General features: G+C 34.7%; 1 protein-coding gene across 1 annotated transcript in view; it reads right to left on the bottom strand.

The window, feature by feature from the left end:
* LOC106457263 (tubby protein-like) overlaps positions 1-15,704 on the bottom strand; it is a 128,717-nt gene that overhangs the window by 109,418 nt on the left and 3,595 nt on the right. Inside the window, exon 2 of the mRNA XM_022383115.1 lies at positions 6,699-6,777. Coding sequence (XP_022238823.1) covers positions 6,699-6,777 — 79 coding nt within the window. The remainder of the gene's footprint in view (positions 1-6,698; positions 6,778-15,704) is intronic.

Raw genomic sequence — 15,704 nt, 5'->3', positions numbered from 1 at the left:
CATTTCTTCTATGCATTGTTGATCAAAAGCTCCGACATTTTCGGCAGGATTTAAATCTGGAGAGCTCCCAACCCACATTCCACCATTTTTTCACGGGTCACTCTTTCAAATTCAACAATTCTGAAACTTTTGAGGCATTAATCAGATTTTTCAAAAGTATTGATTGGAAGACTTGAATTCTCGGAGCATGTCTGCGACTAGTTTCTGAGCCATCCCGAAGTCAGCACATGCGACACGAACCTGAGTTCTAGTGAGCACCATGATTCAAAAGTTTTCGCAAAAAATGAAATCCGAAGAGTCAAACACCTAAAAGTACGTTGAAATGACGTTTTCTCACGAGTGATGATATTCGCGGTCCTACCAAGTTCGTCATTAATTCGGGGAAAAAAGTGTGATTTATTTTGGAACACCCCTTACTAGTTTCGAAGAATTCCCCTCCCCATCAGTAACCCTGAACACAAGTTAACCAAAGAAAGATAAGCTGGAGCTATATCAAAGTGAAAATTATCAAACATATTGTTCATGTGAACGTGCTTTATAATCACAATGAGAAAAACCTATTCACTGGATAGGTGAAGTGAACCTTCAGTAATTGAACACGTTGCTTTTACTCCTACCATTTTGTGCATACATAGCACGGTTGGTTGCTCATAATTAATTACACTTCTCCTAAGACATTAGTATTAAGCCTATTATATTTTTAAACATTACATTCTTAATCTAGTCCCTTGGGTATTTTCAAGAATTAGAACAGTGTGTAATAATAGTATTTCAATCACACTATGTTCGCCATATCCATTGCCGACGACGCGTCACGCTCAATCCAGAGCTCATCAGGCCGGCTGAGACACAACAAACACAGTACTGGTCAGAACATTATTTATACTAGTCATTTTTATACCAAAAGTTGTTATGGTGTGAACATTTTTTAGAAGCTGGTAAAAACATGATTATAATTAATTATACATTCTTCGAATTCTTGAAAATTCTTATGTTAAGTATAAATTATTATAATCATGTTTCGCCAGCAGGGTAAAGGCGTTCACACAATAACAATGTTTATTGTCGATTTTATTTAGTCTATACTTGGTAATGGCAAGTTAACTTTCCGAAACGTCGACTTTTATATATTTTTATCACACACGTTTTCGAGCTGCTTCCAATTCATATATATAATATATAATAATAATTCGCATATAATAATAATGGTTAATTGAGGTAAATTCTCGCTACCTAATATCAGAGTATATATAGCCCATCAGTGTTTTGAAGTAAAAGCTTATTAACAATTATGCTTGTTTGTTGTATAAACTTTCTGCAGTGGGTTTGTGGCTGGGATCGAGCCAAAAATGTTAGCGTTATAAGCCCTCAAGCTTATCTCCGAGACACTGGGGGAGGGCAACCTAATTAATTGGGAAATCATATGATAACATGATGCTTCTTTAAATAAAGCACGTGACTTTTTTTTCTAATTATTCTCCAACCCATAGTCTTATGTTTTTTTCTTACAGGACCAGATTGATTGATAATAAGGAAGGAACAACGAAGCGATTTTAAAGAGAAGAATATTATTAAACATAGCTCGGTATTTGATCGTGTCAATGTCAACTTTTCAATATAAACCCATACTATACCTGTCAGTACTAAAGAAACAGAAGATGATGAAGCACTCACTATACACTTAAAAAAAAAGCTTTTGCTAAAAACAACATAACTTGTGTTCAGTGAAACAATTCTTGTGTTTAAAAACAACACTATCATTCTGGACTAACAAATAAGGGCACAAATGTGTCAGTTGACGCACAAGCTTCGTGTGGAAATTCATACAATCGATATACACGCAATAAAAAATGGAACCTCAAAACCCAACAAACCATTTAAATATCACAATTTTAAAATTAAAACCACACGTCATCTGTGTTGTCAAAAAATGTAGAAAACAATCAATTGTGTTATATTTCACACACCAGTATTCGAAAACGTTTTGTAGCCGCACTAGTCACTCTCTCAGAAGCAATCCACTGCCCTCTCACAATAAGCAACCTTTTATTCACATCCAAACCAACTTAGAAAGTCATTCATTAACACAAATAAGATGAGTCTTCATATTGGAGTCCACAGCTCCCTAATCCCCTCTAAATGAGTATACTATTATTTAGCATATCTTTAAAGTAGTATTTGAATAGGGAAGCTAATTAGCACGAAGCGATAACTTTCTTTTCCTGTCTAATCTAAAACTACCAGAATGACAGATAGGAAATATTTTAAATAAACTCATGAGCACTCGAAACTAGTGACGTCAAAAAGGGGGGAGCAATGAACCACTTACAAAGTGACGCTGGAAACTTCCTTAATACAAGTAAAGGTTAGATGGTGGACAAGAAAAGTTCAAGTTTTCTGTAGTTGTCCATTCAGTTGAAAGTTGTTCACGGATACTATAAAACGGCCGATAGTGAGATGTGCTTATTAAGGGCAAAGCTGGATAATGGGCTATCTGTCTTGAATTTATCACAGGGTTCTAAACTAGAATTGTAAAGTTACATGCCTACAAGCTAGAGTGGCCTCTAGTAAAAATAACTCTTAAAAATAAATAGTTGGTAACAGAGCCAGACTTAGTTTAAATTAGAGTTATTACCTGAATGGACAATAGTAAAATGGATAATATTCAAAAATAGAAAATTAATTTCAGGAGATAATAGGGTGTGTCCCAACTCAAGTAGTGGGAAAACTTGAATAATATATTAAAATTAGAAGGTTTCCAGACCCTGCAGGAGATAAACAATTGAAGATCAAAGAGATAACTGAGCTTTGATATAAAAAGGGGACCTGAGATAAACAGTCACAACAGGTACAAAAATATTTTAAGGTATTTAAGAAAAGTAAATCAATCGCCTTTAAGAAAACAGAAGTCAATATTAACTTACGCATTAACAGAGGATAAATACGCTAAAAAATGAGAAGAAAAGCCCAGACCAATTATCGGGGAGTGCGCTAGCTCTCATTCTCTGTGTAGGGATGGCACGGGCGCCCGTATTAAAGCACTATTAAAGTCATCTGGATTTTTTCGCTACAGGTCATCAGAAGCTAGGTATGAAGAGCTACCTGGTATAGTCGCTCTATCTTTGGTGTGTATGCCGCTTTTCAGATATCCAGAGCGGCCCAAAGTCGAAAACTCTGCGAATAGCCAAAACCGAGATTTCTTATATTCGTTCATCATCATCTTTCTTCAACAGGCCTAGCGACTACCTATTTCTAGAAGTAACTATAATTTTATCATCATTTGATAGACCAAAACAGTCTTCATGATCTTTGACTACCTATTTTATTATTATTCCATGTAAAATTGATAAAGCTTTAGAATACACTCTATAACCTAGTAACCCACGTACGCCATCTTATAAAAAAGTAAACAAACAAGTATTAAGAAAAAAATTATCGCTAAATAAAAAGCTACGTAGGGCTGGCTACCGAATTTGAAAAAAAAGGAACCAAATAAGAAAGGGATGAAAGTAGACATATCACTTGATCCGGCTAATGATCACATAGCAGAATAAACCGTTTTGACTTTACACGGAGAATAAAATCCCTACATTACTGGATTCCTCACTGGCAATACAAATATAATCATAATTTCTTATCGTAAAATGTTACTCTATTGTTACTCTAAATAATCATAAAAATAGTATTCTAAAATTAACTAAAGGAAAGGTATAATGATGGAAGCTGAAATTCTATTCAAACACCAAACATTCGATAAAGAAAGTGGGGAAGCCAGTAATGGACTATCTGTGGTCTGCCCACCGTGGGTATCGAAACCCAATTATTAGCGTTATATTTTCTCGGACGTATAGTTGAGCAAGCGGGGGCCGCAGGAGATGACTAGCGAATAGCATCAGAACAGCTGATTAGTTGTTGATAGTCAAAAAATGAGGAATGTGAAATACTCCAGTCTATTAATTAAGATCATACGATGCTTTGGTGAAAATACAGCGCTAAATCTAGAAACGTAATATCTGAGAGAATTCGGTAACCATTCAAAGCCTGGTTAGTAATAAACTTTCTAACCCTATAGTTTATATAAATCCCTTTAGCTTTTTTAACACATTTTTTCTAAATGTTTTGCCTTAGTTTGTTTGTTTGTTTTTGAGTTTCACGCAAAGCTACACGAGGGCTATCTGCGCTAGCCGTCCCTAATTTAGCAGTGTAAAACTAGAGGGAAGGCAGCTAGTCATCACCACCCACCGCCAACTCTTGGGCTACTCTTTTACCAACGAATAGTGGGATTGACCGTCACATTATAACGCCCCCACAGCTGAAAGGGCGAGCATGGTTTGGTGTGACGGGGATTCGAACCCGCGACCCTCAGATTGCGAGTCGAGTGCCCTAACCACCTGGCCATGCCGGGCGTTTTGCCTTTGAGTTAATGACAGTTAATTTCTGGATTTGTGTAAAAACACGAGAAAATTTAAATAAAAAATACAACCAATATTGCAATTAATCCCGCTGCTGAAGTCCTTCCTCTGTGTTTTTTTATTTTGAAAATAGAAGTCATTTTTCCCATTTTTTTAATCAGTTCTTTACACTTAGTGTTGTGATGGGAAAAGTCATAAAATTACTTCCGCAATATGATTCGGTGTTAGAGCCTTACTAGTAATGAACTAAGCTAGGGTTAGTATCAGATGGAAAAACTAAACTAAATGAAGAATATTAAATCATTGGTTGCTCTCCCGACTTTGTTGAGAGAAAATGCCAGAAATCTGAATCATGCAGAAAACAACCAGCATGCCTTGCGATATTAAGAACCTAGTAGATACATTCCACATTTCAAGAAAATGGTGAACAAGTTTGTCGTGTTTTTCTTCTTGTTGGAGACTCGATTTGATAGATTACTAAGAAACAATTTCAGCTGGCGACTAGTAATCAGTCATCCCGTTCAATAAGAAGTAGAAACAAATCAACAAAAATTTCGACAGGATGCTCTCTTGACAAGTGAGCAGAAAAATAAAAACACTGACATTTATCGGCAGAAAAAGTCGTCATTACTCAAAGTTGGACTAGTTCTGTAAATAACCGCGAAACAGTTTTGTTAGTATATCTCTATAGAACACTGTAGCGAGGTTAGGAAACAAACATACTTCCGCTTCATAGCTTAATGTTAAGAAACTTATCTTTTAAAGTTGTTATGAGATAACTCAGTAAATAAAGAATATACTCATGAAATTTTGTTTTTATTAACGTATAACCCTTTTTTATTTATCATTTTCCGTTTCGTATTTTCGATGATATAGTAGCATGTATATTTTTGTGTTTAATCTTTTTTTACTAAAACAAAGCCTAACGTATACTTTTATTATTAAGAAGTTATTATAAATAAGTATTTCTTCTCATAATGAATACACTCAGTCTATAATTTAATCATATTCCAAGTCGTGTTTGAATGCAATTAGTTTGTTCTCACGATAACAAATTATTTTACTACATTCTAAAGGCCTGACACGGCTTAGTGGCTAGGGTGCTCGACTCGCAATGTGTGGATTGCAAGTTCTAATCCCCGTCACCAAACGTGCTCACTCTTTCAGCCCCTGGGGCGTTATAATGGTACCGTCAATCCCACTATTCGTTGGTAAAAGAGTAGCCCAAGAGTTGGCGGTGGGTGCCTTCCCTCTAGTCCATCACTGCCAAATTAGGGACAGCTAACGCAGATAGCCCTTGTGTCGCTTGGCGAGAAATTCAACCAAAACCCAACGAACTATGTTTTAAAATTAAAAATAAGTTATATAACCTTATAAATTATATTCAGGATATACATGTGTATGTGATCATAATAACAACGTTTAAATCTTTACACCGTCTTGAAAATCGTCATATTCAAAATACGATATGTTTGAGCATTATAGAAAAACATTGTAGGAAAGTTGTGGATATCAAATCTTGAGAACGGGTTCAAATCAGGGCGATACTGTAATAATCCTCCTCAATTTAAGTTGTCGTGGTGTTATAATAGGGAGAACAATCCCTATTGCTGGATTACTGCTGGCTGGCTGTCTTCCCTCTGGCCAGTAATTCAAAATTAGGGACGACGACTGATAACCTTAATATCTTTGCCATAAATTAAAAATATAAATACAAAACCGGATGTGTGGAAATCATTGCCCCCCAAAACAAATCTTGAGAAATAAAATATAACCTTGATTTTTTAACTATTGAAACTGGATTTTATAATTTTACAAAAAAAACAAACACATAATTAAGAATATTGTAATTACCAATCCTAATTAATAGCTTAGGTATTTCTTTAAGCGAACAAACACCATGTATCATGAAAGGATTTGTCTGGAGAACTCACGCACACGGCGTAGCAAGATTTTGCTTTTCTTTCACTACTGTGCGTCATTGGAATTAGAATCTGTATCATGCAACTTTCAGCATTGATCATGGCTGTATATTTTGTAAAAAGTTTTTTTTTTCTCCGTTAAAATATGGTTTTATTAAACTCTAAAATTAGTTAGCATTTTGCCTTAAACATTCGCCATTTTTGTATGTGCATGTTCTGAGGCGATCAACCAAGTTCTGATATTTGTTAGCAAGTTGAAACCTATGTAATTGTGCTCGGTAAAGAAGGACTGCTAGAACGGAAATGGAAAAATCGGTGTCGTTCAACGAAACACTATATTATCAGAGAGCAACTGTTTACTTACTTGATGCTCAATTTTCTGTTGTCGAAGTCTTGCTGGTTCATCTTCAGCGCTACCTGGTGGCGCTGATGTCCACTCTGAACTATAGGACAAAAAATAATTCATATTATGAATCTTGTGGAGACACTATGATTTTTTAATCCTACTTTATAAGGTTTTTGGATTGTTTTTTTTTTCATATACAATAATAATGTTTTTTATCTGATAACCCTGATCAAGGGTAATGGCTTGAAAACGGATTTATCCATGATAAAAGATTGATTCGTTCAAATATTGTAAGCTCGATTTAATATAGTTTTGCTCAGCAGGTGTTCCTGAGTCTGGGCTGGTGAGGCCTAATGATTAGTATACCAAACTGTGGATCCAAGGGTCCAGGTTTCACGTTCTATGTCTGCGGAGTTACAACGCTACAAACCGGGTTTCGATACCTGTGGTGGGCAGAGCACAGATAACTCACTGTATAGCTTTGTGCTTATCTTCAAACAAACAAATCAAAAATTCATGTACAAACAAAAAAATGCAATCCGTAGATTGGAGCCGTGGGTGTGTTATAAGAGTGATGATCAAATTCCACTATTCAATTAGAACAGCCTAATGATGCTGCTGACTGGCTGCCTTCATTATAGCCAATCATTACAAAATTAGGGACGGCTTGCATAGGTAACCTTTGTGTCATTTTGTGCTGAAATCCGAAACAAACAAAATATACACCCCCCCCCCTTTTTAGACCATAACGTAAAATTTTCAGCTTTAGATCCATTACTTAGACCTTGCAAGCAACTGATGAGATATTTCGCTGATAGTACATTTATTTTTCTTTATGAAATTTTAAGGCTCAATTTAGTAAATATTGTTATGATTAACATACATCTAATTTTTATAAACAGCTGCTATTATTACTTCCTTAAAACAATATTCTTTAGAAATTGGATCGTTTTAATCTTGTTATTCTAGGCCTATTCTTTGCTACTCGATAGAAGACATTCAAAAATTTAAACTAATACAACGTTTAGACTACTTAATATTTTCTTAAATTTTGAAATTAGTGCTAGTACAGTAAAGACGTTAACTCATCTGACTGTCAGCGGCCCCAATTGGATTACTGTATGAAGACCACCTCCATTATTCACATTAGCTACACATTTATTTTCTCGAGTCCCATTTGTTTTAACGGGATGAACCTAAATCTACTAAGGTGGTCATTACAATTATTACTTTTACCATTGGACACTCTTGGACATTGCTCTAAAGAAGTGAAACTTTTTCCACAGTGTGGACACACAGGAGTGGTTGGAATATTTAATATATCTATTTATATTTTATATTACTTCTAATTCAACTTTATATTTATTATTTTAATATAATGTAGCTTAGTATCGATTGAAAATAACCTCAGATTCCTGAGTAGGCATGAACCTCGTGAGTTATTATTGGGTTTACGGCCTAAAATGTCCTTTACAGCAAGAGTACCAACTGATGAAACAATGCATTCTTATAACTATAATTAGTAGCACAGTTTGAAAAATATATTCGATTAGCTATGCGGATTACCAGTTATATACTTCTTTATTTCCGATCTACCTACTCAACTTGCTTTGACCAGAAATTGGGCTGAATTGTCTAAGATTTGTACATGAAGAATAGAGAAGTTGAAATGTCTGAAAAACAATATGTTATTATAACCAATGTGATCAATAAAGCATGTTATTAGGTAAAGTAATTGCAGTTTAAATACTTTTACTAATTAAGGAAACTGTTTCAAAATCGAAGCCCACCACCAGTGGCACAGCGGTACGTCTGCGGACTTACAACGCTAGAAACCGGTTTTCGATACCCGTGGTGGGCAGAGCACAAATAGCCCATTGTGTAGCTTTGTGCTTAACTTCAAACAAATCCAAAATCGAAATATAATTAAGGAATATAAAAGAGCAATATTGTAGATAAATCGCCATTTTGTCGTTAATTAAACGAATTACTGTCAACAAAATCGTAAACTTACAATTTAGGCTTAATAGACAGTTTCATAGTATTTGGAAACCTTCGTTGTTATCCTTCTGTTCCAAACATCGGGAAAAAGTTTGTGTTGTAATTGTGTCAGTAGCATGTTTGTTTGTTGCTAAGCGCAAAGATACATAATGAGTTATCTGTGCTCCGCCAGCCATGGGTATCGAAACCCAATTTTTAGCATTATAAACCCTCAGATTTACCGCTGAGCCATCGTGGAGCATTTTAGTAGTTACAAGAGGCTGTAAAATATACGCCTGAAAGTAATCTTGGTCTGACTGTTCCTAGTAAACGTTTAGAGACATTCATTTTTACACATAAAAAAATTATAGCATTAATTCGTCAAGTTACAAAAGTTACATTCGCTGTTTTTTCCTGTTAGTTCAGTAGCAAGAATGACAAATAAAACAAATTATAATAATTAATAAAACAGCAAATGAACGTTTTTAACTTAGGCATTATCTTTGTATTCTAAGTCTGGTTGTTTCAAGCACAAAGCTACATCATGGGCTATCTATGATTTACCCCCGCAGGTATCGAAATCCAATTTTCAGCATTATAAGCCCTCAGACTTACTGACGAGCCACCGCAGAGCTATAGTTTAACTATTCTTATTTGTTTTAAATATATTCATTTAGTTTTTACTGAAAGCTATGAATATTTTAGGAGCAATTTCGTGTTGTCGACGTTAATAGTATCGAACCAGATAATGTTACATTATCATTATTTGATCGTAATGTTAGTTAAATGTTAAATTTAACTAGGTTCAAATCTAACCAAATTGCAATTTAAAGACTAGAATGGCTAAAGGAAAAACATGAGTAAATTGTCCAGTGTCTGTTATAGCGAGGGTCAAATATAAGGATCAAATATCACATTCGTTCACGATGAAATAAAAACATATACAAAGCTTCTGGTCAACAATTATCGTGACTATAAAATCAACGATTTTGGTCCTTTAATTATGTCTTTGTTCAAATCAGTTACTACTGAACAATATCATTGTCACAATTCTAAACTTCGTTCTGTGTTTCCTCTTCTGTAAATTCAAATGAACACATAAACGTAATTTTCACTTATAAAGAAAGAAATATCGGATTACAGTATTAGAATATGTAACCTTGTTTAAAGCCAAGCAGACGTTATACTATTTCTGATACCGTAACCTGTGGCCTGTTGGAAATTTATCTTTCTTTGGATGAAATATATTTTACTCATGAAGAAAAAAATGCAGTCAACTATTCGAAAAGGCTCGAGTTTCTGAGTCTTTTGAACTCTATTGTATACGTTCTTTCTGGTATTTAATATTGTCAACTAGAACAATACCAAAAACAATACCTAGGCTAAACGGCCTGGCCAAAGAAATGAAGATGTGGGCATAGTCGGTCCTACGTTTGAACTGTTTACCTTAGGGGAGCTCGTTAGTAGGTATCACCCGCCGCCTGCGCGGTTATCCTTAACAGTATAGTAATACTGACTGCGCTCGCTCTCATAACGCCCCTGTAGCTGACAGAGTGTGTTCAGTGGCATATCGAGGATCAAACCTTATAGACTTATCGAGGATCAAACCTTATAGATTTATCAAGGACCAAACCTTCTAGACTTATCGAGAATCAAACCTCATAAACTTCTCGAGAATCAAACCTTATAGACTTATCGGGGATCGAACCTTATAGACTTATCGAGGATCAAACCTTATACACTTATCGGGGACCAAACCTTATAGACTTATCGGGGATCAAACCTTATTGATTTTCGGGGATCAAACCTTATAGACTTATCGGGGATCAAACCTTATAAACTGCTCGAGGATCAAACATTAGAGACTTATCGAGGATCGAACCTTATAGACCTATCGAGGACCAAACCGTATAGACTTATCGATAACATCTTGACACGCTAACGACTAGACCACACCCAAACTATTTTTTTTTGTGACCACCAAGTCCTCGCAAAATGTCTACATTATCAATCGACAGTGGAATAGTTACTTTGTTTTCAAAATGTGCAATACATTTAGATCTTATTATGCAAACACATACTTGTAATTTATTACCAGAATAAAAATGATTAAAATCTATACTTGTGTTCTTCAAGTCAATCGTTACACTGTCGTGTTCTAGCTACATTAGTGAGTGAAAAGGAATGAAATGACAAGAGCGCGACCATGGTATCATTGGTATGTTTTTTTACTTACTGTATAAAATGCGCACTACAGTTACAGAGTCCTCAACTTGATACCAAACCCATAGATTTCTCTGTATTGCCAACGGTTAACAGTATAAATACAGCGAGCCTAGATGCGAATGTTGTTCTGCTTTTCAACCTGTTTTCCATATGTAATTCCCGCCCTAAGATTTCGATCATTTTTGGCTTCTAAGTTTAAAATATTTTACAAGTACACCCTCGAAATTTATATCAACATGCATAATCCAACGAAGAGTCTCAGCCACACATTCAACATTCTTAGCGCTTAGTGGCTCCTTAACCACGAAATCTACAGCCACGGTGTTGTTAAGTTAATACATCGTTCTAACTTAAATACAACTGGCAAACTTTGTTTAGCATAGACACGGCCGAATTAACCAAAAGGTTCACTTGGTTGCCTGTAGTGTTTGTTTGTAATTAAGCACAAAGCTACACAATAACCTATCTGTGCTCTGCCCACCGCGGGTATCGAAACCCGGATTCTAGCGTTGTAAATCCGCAGACATACCGCTGTGCCACTGGGAGGGGGGGCTGCCTGTAGTGGTTATTCTTTATTTTTCTTATATAATTGTTTTCTTATACAAGTTTTTAAATTGAAAACTGCAGTATTTTAAACTCAATATATATGATAAAAGTTGTTTTGATGGGTAAAATTTCAATGTAACAAAAAATAACATAAGAACGAGAGCTTATGGTGAAAGGGGTCTCGCAGAACTTAAGTTGCTTATAGGTCGAATGTGATCTTAAACCAGCCCTGATTATAGGTAAGAATCTTCAGCTCTTAACTATGCTATTGGCGTGGCCATGATTTTTTTAGGGGTATTTTTTACACTAGGGGCGTCAAGAAAAAGTAAAACTAATTTAAAACTATCTGATAGCAAATAGCGATAGATTGTAAAAAACTCCAAAATGCTAGAATAACAATTACGATGACAAATTAGTTTTACCAATTAAACATACTTTATTAGTGCTTATTTTATGGTTATTATGATCAACAGTTTTTATTACTGAATGGTTGTCTTTATATTTATTTGCAGTCCAATTAGGAAGAGGCGTCGGAAAATATCGGAGGTGTACTGTTCTCTCAAACTCCCCCTCCCCCGGCTATGCCCTTGATCTAAGCTATATTTTACGTGTGTCATAATAGAGTCACATTTACAGGAAGGGTGTTACAAACGTTGCTGATATGTTATTACCAGAGGTAAAGTAACATTCACGAAATAGCATGATATGAAATAATCATATCGCTCCGTGTGTTATTAGCCGCGCAAGCCGAACGTACAGAGCTTATAGTTATGAATATTTCTGATATGATTTGTGCTGCTGAAGCGGTAGTCTATTTCAAGTACTTCACATGCAGCGAATGAAATGGAAAAGATAAAATCAAATCGATTGTACTACTTGTAGTATGGTTTTAAACGTTTTTTTTTAATAACCATAGTTCAGTATCATTAAAGTAGGCCACGGTTGAATCATCGAGAGTCGCTTTCATAATGGATACAGTCCTTCATGATTATATTATTAATATTAAATTATATTATTTATAACTCAAGATTTGTTTACCTTTTGGAGAAACTAGCTTTCCACATCGATTTTAAAAAGTGAAAATGTCCCTTTTATTATTGTCATTCGGTAACACTTGTTACGTTGTTATGCTGCCTTACTTATAATAATAATAATAAAGGTTCCATCCATCCGTACCAGGATGTAACCCTCTATCATGACAAGAATCTTGTCAAGTGTTGTTGTTGTTTGTGGTTAAACACAAAGCTACACAATGGGCTATCTGTGCTGTCTCCACAGCGGGTATCGAGATTCGTTTTTAGCACTGTAAGTCTTCATCTTTACCACTGAGATACTGAGGGGCTGCCCACCACTGACGCGTTGACAGAGAGCATATTCAGTAATGGGATTCAAACCCGCAATCCGCAGATCTCGAGTCGAGCGTCGTAACCACCAGGCCATGCCAAGCCCCCGATTTACTTATTCATTCGAATTTAAGCGTCACTAGAAACAAATAGATCTAACTGAATATATATATATATATTTTAAACTCTAACTACCTTTTGTAATGAAACATAATAATTTTAATTAATTATTATTAAACGTGCTTCTGGTAGAAACGAGAATATCAATAACATTTAGATCATGGATGTAAGTATCAGACATAAATTAAAATTTAGATCGTTGGCGTAAGTATCAAACATAAATTAAGACTTTGATCGTGGATGTAAGTATTAGACATAAATTAATACTTATATCGTGGATTGATACTTACATCAACGAGTTAAGTCTTAATTTATGTCTGATACTTACATCCATGATCTAAGTCTTAATTTATGTCTGATACTTACAACATAAATTAAGACTTAGATCATGGATGTAAGTATCAGACATAAATTAAGACTTAACTCGTTGATGTAAGTATCAAACATAAATTAAGACTTAGATCATGGATGTAAGTATCAGACATAAATTAAGACTTAGATCGTTGATGTAAGTATTAGACATAAATTAAGACTTAGATCGTGTATGTAAATGTCAGACAAAAATTAAGACTTAGATCGTGGATGTAAGTATCAGACATAAATTAAAACTTAGATCGTTGATGTAAGTATTAGACATAAATTAAGACTTAGATCGTGGATGTAAATGTCAGACAAAAATTAAGACTTAGATCGTGGATGTAAGTGTCAAACATAAATTAAGACTTAGATCGTGGATGTAAGTATCAGACAAAAATTAAGACATAGATCGTGGATGTAAGTGTCAAACATAAATTAAGACTTAGATCGTGGATGTAAGTATCAGACATAAATTAAAACTTAGATCGTTGATGTAAGTATTAGACATAAATTAATACTTAGATCGTGGATGTAAGTGTCAGACATAAATTAAGACTTAGATCGTGGATGTAAGTGTCAAACATAAATTAAGACTTAGATCGTGGATGTAAGTATCAGACATAAATTGAGACTTATATCGTGAATGTAAGTGTCAAACATAAATTAAGACTTAGATCGTGGATGTAAGTATCAGACATAAAAATATAAGGATTTAACAGATAGACTTTGCACTACTTCGTTTATTTCCATACCACTATTATCAGTATAGATAAGAGAGTTAAAATTTACTGATTACAAAGTGGCATTAATGAGCTATGAACTTTGGCTAACGACGTTGTTTGATGGTCTATCAATCTTTTAAAATCCATACACGAGAAAGACAGGTATAGAATAAAAACGGATATTGCACGATTTCTCATTTTTAAGCCGCTGCCCTGTTATTGAAACACCACTGTGTACGAAAGAGTTAAATAACGCAACTTGGCAGAACACACATGTACCCTCTCAAGCTTGGTATGTTTTTTAGTTGCTCTATCAAATGCGCACTTCCCTTATTTACCCCTGCAGTTACTCAGTCCTCCGCTTGGTGTCACACAAGCAGGTTTCTCTGTACACCAAGTATCCAATGTAAATAAGACGATTTTAATACTATAATTTCTTCTACTACTACCATAAACTTGATGAATTTTGCACTTGGCACAGGTCCAATCGTTTCAATAATCTCTATAAACATTATATACGCATATTAATATGTGTAGCTACAGGTGTTTCTAAGTGAGAAAAATGTAGAAATAAAACAAGATTAGTAATAAAGCAGCAAACACAAAAATAAAGATAACAAGAATGTACACACAACAAGTGAATTACTTGTTAGTATTTGGTAATAAAGTCTATTATTAATTGTTAATCTGTCATTATCAGTGAAAACCCCTTCCGTCATCATTAATTGTTATTTTGGTTTTTGAAAACTTCTTGCTGTCAAAGGTAAATCGGGTACCTGTTGATCTTTGTGACCTGTTATATAATATTTCCAAACGGTTCATTGATATTGAAGTCTATTTCTTGAACTCTTAGCGTGCTCCATTTTGTGTCTTGGGTTGATTTCTTGGTTTCTTCAAATGTATGTGGAAATTAAACAGCACACAGGACAGCCTGTTGACAACATTTTTTGTCGTACAGTTTTCATTATTTAGGCCAGCAATGCAATTTTGAACCAAGCATGCCTGTTTTTTGTTTTGTTTTTAAGGTCGAGTATGCTAAAAGATTTTTAAAACTAGGACCACATCTTTCGGATAGTTTATCGTTAAGACCACTGAGTTAAATTAACCGTCCTACCTTACAGCTGATTTCGTTATCTATAAAACGGTAAAACAAAAAAGCCATAATTGATATTCTGTAGTGAGCGTTTGTTTGGTTTATTGAGTTTGACGAATTGATGTTTCACCGTATATAAAAGACGTTCCCTAAAGAATATTAAGCGCGATCTAAGTGTAATATTTAAGCATAATACCTTATATTAGTTAAAAAAATTAATATTATGAACAGTTGAACTAGCAATGTCTACCAGTATTGGTTTTATATCTAACTCAGTGAATGATAAAAAATGGGACCTAACGGGGTTTTATTCAGCTTTAAGTCTAGATAACAAAGAAACAAAAATCATAACTTAAGCCTAAAAAAATACTAAAATTATTTGTCACTAAGTAGTTAGCACATCAATTACCTTGTCAGCACTAAGTAGTTAGCACATCAATTACCTTGTCAGCACTAAGTAGTTAGCACATCAATTACCTTGTCAGCACTAAGTAGTTAGCACATCAATTACCTTGTCAGCACTAAGTAGTTAGCACATCAATTACCTTGTCAGCACTAGTAGTTATCACATCAATTACCTTGTACAAGTCTACTAAGTAGTTAGCACGATACTAATTACCTTGTACACGCTAGCTAG

The sequence above is a fragment of the Limulus polyphemus genome, unplaced genomic scaffold (assembly GCF_000517525.1).
Source record: "Limulus polyphemus unplaced genomic scaffold, Limulus_polyphemus-2.1.2 Scaffold309, whole genome shotgun sequence".
NCBI lineage: Eukaryota > Metazoa > Arthropoda > Merostomata > Xiphosura > Limulidae > Limulus > Limulus polyphemus.
The sequence above is the reverse complement of the archived record's forward strand: the minus strand, read 5'-3'. Positions and strand labels throughout refer to the sequence as shown.